Raw genomic sequence first — 12,644 nt, 5'->3', positions numbered from 1 at the left:
GAAAAGTAGAGAAGGTAGAGGAAGACAGGAAAGTAGAAGGTAGAGGAAGATAGGAAAGTAGAAGGTAGAGGAAGATGGGAAAGTAGAAGGTAGAGGAAGACAGGAAAGTAGAAGGTAGAGGAAGACAGGAAAGTAGAAGGTAGAGGAAGATAGGAAAGTAGAAGGTAGAGGAAGACAGGAAAGTAGAAGGTAGAGGAGGACAGGAAAGTAGAAGGTAGAGGAAGACAGGAAAGTAGAAGGTAGAGGAAGACAGGAAAGTAGAAGGTAGAGGAAGACAGGAAAGTAGAAGGTAGAGGAAGATGGGAAAGTAGAAGGTAGAGGAAGACAGGAAAGTAGAAGGTAGAGGAAGATAGGAAAGTAGAAGGTAGAGGAAGATAGGAAAGTAGAAGGTAGAGGAAGATGGGAAAGTAGAAGGTAGAGGAAGACAGGAAAGTAGAAGGTAGAGGAAGACAGGAAAGTAGAAGGTAGAGGAAGACAGGAAAGTAGAAGGTAGAGGAAGACAGGAAAGTAGAAGGTAGAGGAAGAAGGAAAGTAGAAGGTAGAGGAAGACAGGAAAGTAGAAGGTAGAGGAAGACAGGAAAGTAGAAGGTAGAGGAAGACATAATGTAATGAATGAGTGAGAAGGAAAGTACAGTACATATGGAGGAAGACGTCGAGAAACATCAAAGTAAGACCAGACAGGTTTATGGGTAATTAAAGATAACATTATTGATATGTTTACCTCTGTATTGTGCTCACTGGGCAAGATTATGTTAACTTTATATCCTCTACGTATGTTCAATCTAACCAAAGTTATTATCATGATTGAGGTAAATAATGACATGATTAAAACACAGAAGAATGTTGAAATATTGTAATAACATAAACACCTGTGTACATAATAATTAAATAAATACTGTAAACCTCATTAACTACTAGCGACTAGGATTCGTGAGTTACATGACATTTCTAATTAATAAACACAATATCATAATGACTATAAAGGCAAGGTAGGATTCGTGATCAATTAACAAAAATAAAACTCAAACACAGAATAACAATAAGCATGAACACACCTATGGAACCAAACTGAACTACTGCAGTAAATAGTTGAAAGAATTACCCAGCAACTGAGTAAACAGTGAAGTGTAGTTATCATTAGCCATATATAACAGGGTGTCTCAAAAAAAAAATATATATATATACACACACATTGTCTTAAAGATTTTAGGTGGTGATCGTGTGAAGTAACGTGGGTACATTTTGTGATATATCTTGCATTATTGTACTCTTCTACCTACTGTATATATAAGATGGTGAAAATACCAACGTTTTGCCTTTTGAGAGCTTTTGATGACTTAAAACAGACATCTGATTGTTACATTAATAAAAGAGGCGTTTAGCTCATTATCAGAACATTTACACTTGTATTTTTTGTTCTCTTGTTCTCAGTGTCACCTGTAGGCACCTGTAAACACCTGTAGGCACCTGTGGGCACCTGTGCACCTGTTGAACCTTTTTACTCTAACAGTCTACACTCAAGTTAACACCAGTACCGAAGTTTTAACCTTAATTAACCAACTGACGAAGGTAATATCTCATGAATTACCCAGCCAGTGTATACCACCAGTGTTAACCTGAGTGTATACCATCAGTGTTAACCTGAGTGTATACCACCAGTGTTAACCTGAGTGTATACCACCAGTGTTAACCTGAGTGTATACCACCAGTGTTAACCTGAGTGTATACCACCAGTGTTAGCCCAACAGTTCATGGTACCTTAACAACAGACTAAAGAAACTGCTAGCTTAAAGAAAACTAAGTAGTAAACACGATGAAACTCAAACATTAGAACAAGGAATATTTTGCTCAATAACCGATGTCTTTAACACATTATACACACAGTGAAACCTCCATATAACGTACTATATGAAGAGGGAAGTGCGGTATATCGAGGGTCCATTAGATAAGAAACCTCATTATAACCTACAAAGCGAATTTCATAAAAACAACAGTACACAAACTACTATTCTTGCAATATATCAATTATCTATATACTTACTAAACTACACATATGTAAAGATTATACACATACACTCGTACACACGCTTGATAAATTAAGGAAAACACATAGAGACGGACCTAAGTTGTGTAATTTGAGAGCGAGACCAAGGATTAGGTTAAGTTAGGTTAGGTGAGGTTAGGTTAGGTTACTCTGATTAATTGTCAGTTGTTTAAGCATGTAATTAATATGAGATGGATGACATATTTGGTTGATTAATTACTACTGTATCTATCTGTCTATCTCTCTGCCTGTCTGTCTGTCCTCTTTTACCCAATAACTTAATATATTCCGTCTAAAACACACACACACGGGCCACCTCTGCTGCCATTGGGGGCGGGGGTTCAAGTGGTGGCCCGCTACTTGTCTTGTGTCTGTATGCGTCAATGTGTGTACAGGATACGTTGCAATGTGTCTACAGTATGTACGTCTGTGTGTACAGGAGACGTTGCAATGTGTCTATGTACGTCTAGGTGTGTACAGAATACGTTGCAATGCGTCTATGAATGTGTCTATGTACGTCTAGTGTGTACAGGAGACGTTGCAATGTGTCTATGTACGTCTATATGTGTACATGATACGTTGCAATGCGTCTATGTACGTCTATGTGTACAGGATACGTTGCAATGCGTCTATGTACGTATATGTGTGTAAAGGAGACGTTACAGTGTGTTTATCGGGTAAAACTTACTATAGAGACAAGCTTAAAGATACAGTATCGTGCCTCTTTGAACCACTAGACTACCCCCCCCCCAACCCCTCCTTATATTCAATAGTTATATCGTTGGTCATTCTGCGTCAGGAACCACGCCAAAGAACATAGGTGCTGAGACGCGGGTTCTGTATCGGGGAAACTGTCATTAATGAAGCATCAACACAACACAACAGTTTAATACCTCTTTACTCACCAAAACTCACACCATGGGTAAAGTATATAAACATCTCACATTGATAAGTAGTTAAAAAGCGTAAGACTAATTTATTAAAGAAGCCGCAGAACCTAACAAAACCAAGCTGGTCTTTCTGGCAGACCAACATCACACACTTATCTTGGTACTGTGAGGTGAGTGTGCAAGGACGAGTATTGATAGCTTATATATTAGTGGTATAAGGACACTACAGCTGGGTGTGGCTTCCGGTGTTACTGCTGCCAAGGATAACACCGAGGCCAAGCCGTAGGTCTAGAGGTAGAGAATAAATTACACAATTCTTAAATCGGGGAAACCAGACTGGTGGCCCCCTCGAGGTCTGCTGCCTTGGACCAGCCAACGTCGCAGTACTCGAATATTTCATGTACGCCTGAGGGAGTGTACATGAGAGTATACAGTCTCACAGGGTAGTTCGGTATCGTACATGTACCAGGTATTGTACGGACACAGTGGCACAGGTAATTGAAACATACAAATTCACGGAGTTTTGATTTTCTTCTCTTATATAGAACTCGGTAGTGAGGAGTCCTTACAGCTGTACTGAGCAGAGTTTGGTGGCCAGATAGTAGAGGTGGAGTGAGGTGGCAGCCATAGACACCATGTTACCAATAGCGATGATCATGTGTGTCTTGCGGAAGGCGCAGTAGAGGCGCATGTAGTGAGGGCAGTGAGAGAGGAGACCGGGCTTGTTGCTCCCCACCTCCTGCCCAAGACCCGCCTCACGCTCAATAGCGATCTGTGATGGGACAAATAAGGTCAAATATATAGAACAATTAAACACTTGAATAATGTCATCGTATTCAAAGGGTTAAAATATCGTACTCAATGGATCAGTTCAACGTACTCAAGTGGTTATCATTGTACTCGAGGGGTTAATTCAACGTATAGCAACATAACTAGTGTAGGTGGCCCCTGACAGTGACATAAGTAGTGTTGACCCCCATGACATAAATACAGTGACATGGTAGTGTAGGTGGTGTGACATAAGTAGTGGTGGCCCAGACAGTAGCATAATAAGTGATGTGTCTGACAGTGACAGTGGCCCCTGATAGTAGCATAAGTCGTGTAAGTGACCCCTGATAGTAACATGAAGGAAAGGTGAGGCATTTACCTTGACGGTGATGAGCTTGATGAGGACAGGTGTCAGGTAGAGACGGATGCCAAGGTTCACCAGAAAACAGGTCACCAAGATACAGCCCTGCAACATAGAGAAAGAGGGGTGTTGGGTCTACAGTATATTATCACCTGCCAACAGCAGTACTGGCATTATCAACGCCTGAGAAAAGACAGAGAGAGAAGGACAGAAACCGAGGCAGACAGAGATAGAGAGGCAGACAGACATAGACAGAGACAGAGAGAGACATAGACAGACAGAAGCAGAGACAGACACACTGGGAAAACAAGACAATTACCAGAGACCAAAATTTCACGTCCTAGGTTAGGTTAGGTTAAGCGAATTAATTATCAATATTTCAATTGTTTCGATTACCTTACTGAACTGCATATATTAAGCCTCGGTATTATAAAGATTTAACTGAAAATTATAGATAGTCGAATTTACTCTTGCTTGTTAGGTTAGGTTAGGTTAGGTTAGGTTAGGTTAGGTTAGGTTAGTTAAGTCGGATGCTGTAGAGTCGTGAAGCAGCGAGCAGACAACTTGTGAGGTAATTTACGTGATGTGCTGCAAGTGTATAAAAAAGCCTTCCTCAGTATGTCACACACACACATACACACACACACACACACACACACACACACACACACACACACACACACACACATCCCTCATTAATCTTCCTTGACTTAGCGACACCTCCTAGACGCCAGCAAACTCCCTTAGTGTTAATCGAAGTGTTTGTTGAACGTGCGGCCTCCATCAGCGCCCCCTAGAGCTGACCCCGTGGTGGCTGCCTACCCGTCCGCCACACACATTAGTTAAGTGTGATTGATCAGCTACGAGTGTGATCAAAGAATGAGTGTTGATCAAGGGAGAGCTTTAAGGTACTGTGAGGCTTAAATCTGACAGTTCATCAGTGACAAATGTGAAATAAAGTTGGCAGTACAGCAGTGAGACAGGCCGGCTAAACTGTGTGTGGTGTGTGTGTCCTGGGTGTGTGTCCTGGGTGGTGAGGGAGTGTGTGTGGTGAGGGAGTGTGTGTCCTGGGTGGTGAGGTGTTGTGGTCCTGGGTGGCGGGGTGTGTGCCCTTGGTGGTGAGAGTGTGTCCTGGGTGGTGAGTGTGTGTGACCTGGGTGGTGAGGGTGTGTGTGTCCTGGGTGGTGAGGGGTGTGTGTGCCCTGTGGTGAGGTGTGTGCGTCCTGGATGGTGAGGGGTGAGGGTGTGTCCTGGGTGGTGTGTGGGTGGTGAGGGAGTGTGTGTCCTGGGTGGTGAGGGAGTGTGTGTGTGTCCTGGTGGTGAGGAAGTGTGACCTGGTGAAGGAGTGTGTGTGTCCTGGTGTGGGAAGTGTGTGACCTGGGTGGTGAGGGAGTGTGTGTCCTGGGTGGTGAGGTGGTGTGTGTCCTGTGGTGGTGAGAGAGGTGTGTGTCCTAGGTGGTGAGGGGGTGTGTCCTGGGTGGGTGAGGGGTGTGTGGTCCCGGTGGTGAGGGTGTGTGACCTGGGTGTGAGGGGGGTGTGTCTGTCAGTGGTGGTGAGAGAGTTTGTGTGTCCTGTGGTGAAGGCGTGTATGTCCTGTGGTGAGGGAGTGTGTGTGTTCTGGTTGGTGAGGGAGTGGGTGACCTGGTGGTGAGGGGGGTGTGTCATGTGGTGGTGAGGAGGTGTGACCTGGGTGGTTAGGGGAGTGTGTGTGTCCTGGGTGGTGAGGTGTGTGTGTCCTGGTGGTGAGGGAGTGTGTGTCCTAGGTGGTGAGGGAGGTGTGTCCTAGGTGGTGAGGGGGTGTGGTCCTGGGTGGTGAGGGGGTGTGTGTGTCCCGGGTAGTGAGTGTGTGGACCTGGGTGGTGAGGGTGTGGTCTGTCATGTGGTGAGAGAGTTTGTGTCCTGGGTGGTGGTGGTCCTGGGTGAGGGAGTGTGTGTCCTGGGGTGAGGAGTGTGTGACCTGGTGGTGAGGGGTGTGTTGGGTGGTGGAGAGAGTGTGTTTGTGTCCTGGGTGGTGAGGGGGTGTCCTGGGTGGTGAGGGGGTGTGTCCCCGGTGGTGAGAGAGTGTGTCCTGGGTGAGGAGGTGTGTGTCCTGGGGGTGAGAGAGTGTATCCTGGAGAGAGAGGTGTGTGTCTCAGGTGGTGAGGGGAGTGTGGACCTGGGGATGGATGTGTGTCCTGTGGTGAGGGAGTGGTGTCCCGGGGGTAGAGGAGGGTGACCTGGGTGGTGAAGGGATGTGTGGTCTCGTGGTGAGGAGTGTGTGTCCGGTAGAGAGAGGGACCTGGGTGGTGAGGTGGTGTGGGGTGGTGAGGAGAGTGTGCGTGTCCTGGTGGTGAGGGGGTGTGGGGGTCCTGAGGAGAGTGTGTCCTGTGGTGAGAGATTGTGGGACCTGGTGGTGAGGGGGTGTGTGTGTCCTGGGGAGGAGAGGTGTGTGTCCTGGTGGTGAGAGAGTTCCTGGGGAGAGGTGTGTCCTGCAGGGAGTGGACCGTGGTGAGGGGTGTGTGTGTGTCCTGGTGGTGAGGTGTCCTGGGGGGTGCCCCTGTGTGAGGGTGTCCTGCAGAGCGGTGTATGTCCTGGGTGGTGAGGTGTGTCCTGGGGGGAGCGGGTGTCCCTGGGTGGTGAGGGTGTGTGTGTCCGTGGGAGGGAGGAGAGTATTAGTTGTTGACAGCTCTGAGGTGTTCCCCCAATGAGTGATACCTGACGACAGTGTGTTGACTCATACTGGCTCTGTGACCATCAACCCAGCCTCCTGGGGTGTGACTCCACTCATACTCAGCCTCCTGGGGTGTGACTCACCTACACCAGCCTCCTGGGGTGACTCACCATACTCAGCCTCCTGGGTGTGACTCCACCATACTCACACCTGGGGTGACTCACCACAATCAGCCACCTGGGGTGTGACTCACCCATACCTCAGCCTGGGTGTGGCTCACTCATACTGCCTCCTGGGTGTGACCACCACACCAGCCTCCTGGGTGGGACCCACCACATCAGCCTCCTGGGGCGTGACTTCAAACACAGCCTCCTGGACTCACCATACTCCCCTCTGGGGTGGACTCCTCAACCTCCTGGGATGTGACCACCCATACTCAGCCTCCTAAGTGACTTACAAACACAGCCTCCTGGGGTGACTCACCATACCACCTCTTGGGGGTGTGACTCACTCAACCTCCTGGGGTGTGACTCACCATACTCAGCCTCCTGGGGTGTGACTCACCATACCAGCCTCCTGGGTGTGACTCAAGCAAACTCCTGGGCGTGACTTAAACACAGCCTCCTGGGTGTGACTCACTATACTCAACCTCTTGGGTGTGACTCCACTCAACCTCCTGATGTGACCACCCATACCAACCCGAGGTGTGACTCACTCAAACCCAACCTCCAGGGGTGTGACTCACCAGAGTGTGAGACAACTCTGCTTCATGAGTGTTCAGAGTATGAAACAACTGCTTGGATCAAAAACCAACAGGTGTTCAAAGTTGTCATAAATAAAGATTTGGTTCAAGGATCGCGGGCGATAATTAGCACCTAAAAACCTGTATATGTTAAAGGCTGCTAAACGTAGAGTGAGGCATAAAGAAAATCAAGATTGCAACAAACTGCTGTACACACACACACACACACACACACACACACACACACACACACACACACACACACACACAAGATGCCCTGAAACAACGAATGATCACCATTGGCACAGTGCCTTGTTCTGAATGCATGTTGTCAGAAGTGCGCAATAAGATTTAGTACAAAATGTGGCGAAACACAACACCAGTATGATCTCTGCACAGCCACAACAGAGCCTCATAACGAACTTATATTCTTTATCAATATATGTAGTTTCTGTACCTTTGATAGTTTAGGCATAATTAGTGGTTAAAATGGTAAGGCGTCGTTTGAACAAAAGTACTCGAGACATCACCTTTACGTGCTATAAAGGCTAAAGTATAAGCGAGATGTTAATATCAGACTCTTCTGTCGACTCCACAAATTGGTTCCATACAATATAGTACTGCTATGGGTGACATGGGGGTACTGAGAGAGTTGTTTGTGTGACCATCAGCCACGTTATTAAGGCATCTGGATCTACAGAAGACTACGAAAAAATACATTTAACTTTTTCCATCAAAATATATAAAATATTCCGGTATTTAATATATCTCTATAAGACCTGACAGATGATAATAAACAGAATAAATAGTTACGTTTGATTTATCGTAACCATAGAGTAATAACACAGGTCTTGGTGCTCACTTTGACAATATTAAACCAAGGACGACTCACACTCGATGGACGACAGTGAATATGAATATAATAATAAGAACTAGAAGTCTTGACGATTTAATAAACAAAGAATTAGTAGACAGTTGGGAAGGAGGAAGGGCTGTGGAGGAGGAGGGAGTGGGGAGGAAGAGGGGGTGGAGGAGGAAGAGGGGGGGGAGGAGAGGGGGGTGGGGGAGGAGGAGGAGGGGGGGTGTGCTTAATGTCAAGAGTTGTTTGTGACGTTTTGTTTGCCTTTGTATGTGATTAATGAGACTGTTAATTCCAGGTCACAAACAGCATATGAAACAAGACGATAATGTTATAAGGTAAAACTTCTTCCAAATACAGTGATAACACAGTACTGGTCGGCTATGTTATCACCGATTGAGAAACTGAAGGACACGTGTTGAATCATCGTAATGTCCGTGTCACTCTTAATGTATGCAAAGGGGACACGGCCATTCAGATCACAGGATGACGGTACTTCTCTCTATGTATATTTGTGTGAGAATATACTTGTGCAAAGGCATGATATTGTTTACGTATGTATGGTTGCACTGTGTGTGTGTGTGTGTACCCATACAATATATACTCGAAAATGACCTCTCCAAAACAAGCTTTGAGATATTTCAGGAAGATTATAAAATATCGTCTGCACCATCACACACAGTCCCTAGCTCTCACACAGCCCCCAGCCTCCACACACAGTCCCTAGCTCACACAGCCCCTAGCCCTCACACAGCCCCTAGCCCTCACACAGTCCCTAGCCATCACACAGCCCCTAGCCCCCAAGCCCCTAGCCATCACACAGTCCCCAGCCCTCACACAGTCCCTAGCCCTCACACAGCCCCTAGCCACACAGTCCCTGCCCTCACACATCCCCTAGCTTTCACACAGTTCCTAGCCCTCACACAGCCCCTAGCTCACACAGTCCCTGCCCCACACACAGCCCCTAGCCCTCACACAGTCCCTAGCCTCACACAGTCCCTCGCCCTCACACGCCCCCAGCCTCACACAGTCCCTAGCCTTCACACAGTTCCCAGCCCTCACACAGCCCCTAGCCCTCACACATCCCCTAGCCCTCACACAGCCCCTAGCCCTCACACAGTCCCTAGCCCCACACAGTCCCTAGCCTCACACAGTCCCTAGCTCTCACACAGCCCCAGCCCCACACAGCCCATCCCACACACACCCCCCAGCCCCACACAGTCCTCGCCCTCACACAGCCTCCTACCCTCCACACAGTCCCTAGACGCTCACAGTCCCCAGCCCACACACAGCCCCTAGCCCCACAGTCCCTAACCTCACACAGTCCCCATCCCCCTCACACAGCCCCTAGCCTCATACAGCCCCTAGCCTTCACACAACCCCTAGCCCCTACAAGCCCCTAGCCCTCACACAGCCCACAGCCCCACACAGCCCCTAGCTCACACAGCCCCTAGCCGCCCTCACACACAGCCCCTAGCCCTCACACAACCCCTAGCCCACACAGCCCCTAGCCCTCATACAGCCCCCCTAGCCTTGCACAACCCCTAGCCCTTACACAGCCCCAGCCTCACACAGCCCATAGTCCCTCACACAGCCCATAGTCCCCACACAGCCCCTAGCCCCTCACACAGCCTCTAGCCCCTCACACAGCCCCTAGCCCTCACACAGCCCCCAGCCCTCCCATTGCCCCCTAGCCTCACACAGCCAGCTCCCACAGTAACGACTCTCCTTCATCTTTCCTCTCCAATAGACATCCTCTCTACCTCCCCCTCCGTCGCTCACCCTCCTGCTTCTCACACTCCTCCTCCCTCCTACTACCCCACCCCCCCCTCTTATTGTCTGTTTTCCTGTTTGTGCATCTCTCTCTCTCTCTCTCAGTAATGCCCCCTCTAATCTTTTGTTCGCGTCATTAGAGAGAGACGATTCTTCCTTCCTTCACACCAGTAAACAACTTGGTCGCCTCTTCCCGCCTCACACCTGGCTAGTGACACGCGCTCTCTCCGTCTGCCACAAGTCTGATGGTATTTTGAGGTTTTAAAAGGAGTTCTTCCTTCTCACTCGACGCTTTCTTCCCTCCCTACTGCTGCCACCATCACTACTACTCAATACCCCCTGCCACCACTACCAATCCTCGTCACCGTTACCCCACTATCACCACAACTACCACAACTACTACTGCCACCTTTTAAATTACCATCTTATCTGCCACCATTACTACTACTACCACTAACACCGTCATCACCACTACCACCATTACTACCACTACCACCACCAACACCCACACACCACCACCACCACCACCACAACACCCTCACCACCAACACCCTCACCACCACTACCACCACGACCAACCAACCCTCGTCACTACCACCACCACTAGCAACTTCACTACCAACATCTGGCTAGATTTACAAAGGAATTTCTTTTACCAGCAAAAACAAACACACTATCTGCTCTACGTCACAAAATCTTGCTTTTATACATTTATAAAAAGTTCGTTGTATAATAAGTGAAGAAAAGGTTCATCGTGTGAGAATCTTTAGAACACTCCTGCCACGAGCCCTTGTTTCGGGTGCTGTATTCATAATCAATGTACCTTATAGGCTACAATTTTGTTGTTATCATAAGCTGGAGTAATGAGGGTAAGATTCTCTCTATCTGTCCCTGAAGACATTATGTAAAGTATCTCAAAAGTATCTGTCCACAACACTGTATGAAACATTATGAGGCCACGGGTGATACATATTCGGTACATGTATTCACTTGAAATATAGTTTAACATAAGTATGCATTGTTTAGTTATCAAATGTAGTAGGATCAGTACGCCATAGAGCCAGGCATACCAACCCTCCTGACATCAGGAGTTGCAGATACATCTTGGAGATACTGTACTTCATTGGGTGTGTACAATATTGTTTGTATCCCTGCACTGTCTCTTGCATTCTTGTATACTTACATTATGTACATTGATTATTTATTTGCACTGTGTAATGTATATCTTTATTATTATTATATACTTTTATTATTATTATTATTATCACATAAAACACCAAAAGTTAAAAAAATTAAAAATCTGCTTCTCAAGTTTAAAAGACTAGAGTAGCTGCCCTCGAGCACTGTTCCGGGGTATGGTGAGGAGGATAAGAAACATCTGGAGGAGACACATTGATTGACTGTTCCATAACAATGAACCGGAACTGTGTAGCCACCTCGCCAGACTCGGAGAAAGAGAGAGAGAGAGAGAGAGAGAGAGAGAGAGAGAGAGCGACTAAACCTGTCGAGGACGATCTTTTTTTTCACTCAGAGGCTGGTGAGAGCAGCGGCTGTCGATGGAAGAGTGAAGGGCAAGAGCAATAGTGACTAACCTGACGCGCGCTTTATCACGTAGGGTTCCCTTTATACACACACACACACACACACATACAATTATAACTCGATGTGTGTGTGTGTGTGTGTGTGTGTGTGTGTGTGTGTGTGTGTATGTGTATGTGTACCTCGCTGTCATCTATAAAACCAGAGACGAAAAGATTATAGCTAAAAGTAAGTCAATAATTCATAACGAGACTGTAACGAGAATAACTGTAACGAGAACAAATATAGCTAACGAGGAGTCTGAGTTTTGGTTCTGTTTCAAGTTACCTTCACGGTACAGTATTTCTTAAACGACATTAAATATGGAAAATATATTGTGGCATTCTGACGCAGGAACAAACACGACATTCTTTAGTGTAACGGTATGGTGAAGTTTATAGGCTGCTGCTTCTCGTGAAACTCTCTATAAACCTAGGAGCTTATGGATAAATCAATACTAAAGCACATACCATTCAGTGTGGAGTTTAGCATAATGACGCGTGTATCTAAGAAATTGAGTGAATGTCTTTATAATTTGTAATTGTAACGCACAACTTTCAATTCCAGTGTGGTTTTAGTACAAACAGGTGTCATCATCACACCTGGGCACTATATCAGTGTCTTACCTGCATCATCTGGTGAGTGTCCCACAGGTGTGTTGGGTGGTGTTGTGTGTACATCACCACAGCCACCAACATCAGAGCCGCGTTGCTGCAAAAAAGTAGAGCGGGAAGAGCACCTGTTGCCTGCGCGAACACGTGTCGGGGACGGAGGGAAGAGGCAAGACCTGGGTGGGGAAGATGAGGAACACAGGTGAATCTGGATGTTGTGGCGGTGTATGCAGGTGCTACCATATCCTGCAGGGATCTTTGAGCACCTTCCACTGCATTTTAATAAGTATACTTGACAACAACTTCTAAAACTTATGAAACCATTTTTGGGGAGGGTAAATGAGGAAGAGATGGAACAGGTAGTGTAT

General features: G+C 46.9%; 1 protein-coding gene across 1 annotated transcript; it reads right to left on the bottom strand.

Moving 5' to 3' along the window:
- Nucleotides 1-838: 838 nt before the first annotated feature.
- On the bottom strand, nucleotides 839-12,415 carry LOC121858980. The gene is made up of 3 exons (XM_042355636.1): nucleotides 12,292-12,415; nucleotides 4,082-4,168; nucleotides 839-3,706 (listed from the first exon to the last, which is right to left on the bottom strand). The coding sequence occupies exons 1-3, from the start codon at nucleotides 12,361-12,363 to the stop codon at nucleotides 3,500-3,502; spliced, it is 366 nt and encodes a 121-aa protein (XP_042211570.1). The 5' UTR covers nucleotides 12,364-12,415; the 3' UTR covers nucleotides 839-3,499.
- Nucleotides 12,416-12,644: the final 229 nt, after the last annotated feature.

Source organism: Homarus americanus, unplaced genomic scaffold, assembly GCF_018991925.1.
Source record: "Homarus americanus isolate GMGI-L3 unplaced genomic scaffold, GMGI_Hamer_2.0 scaffold57893, whole genome shotgun sequence".
Taxonomy (NCBI): Eukaryota; Metazoa; Arthropoda; class Malacostraca; order Decapoda; family Nephropidae; genus Homarus; species Homarus americanus.
The sequence above is the reverse complement of the archived record's forward strand: the minus strand, read 5'-3'. Positions and strand labels throughout refer to the sequence as shown.

What these genes read in the sequence shown, in the direction of transcription:
- LOC121858980 (XM_042355636.1), bottom strand. Translation starts at nt 12,363, where the DNA reads ATGTTGGTGGCTGTGGTGATGTACACACAACACCACCCAACACACCTG. An exon ending in ACACTCACCAGATGATGCAG is followed by an intron (nt 4,169 to 12,291) that starts GTAAGACACTGA and finishes TCTATGTTGCAG; the next exon opens with GGCTGTATCTTGGTGACCTG. An exon ending in TCAAGCTCATCACCGTCAAG is followed by an intron (nt 3,707 to 4,081) that starts GTAAATGCCTCA and finishes GTCCCATCACAG; the next exon opens with ATCGCTATTGAGCGTGAGGC.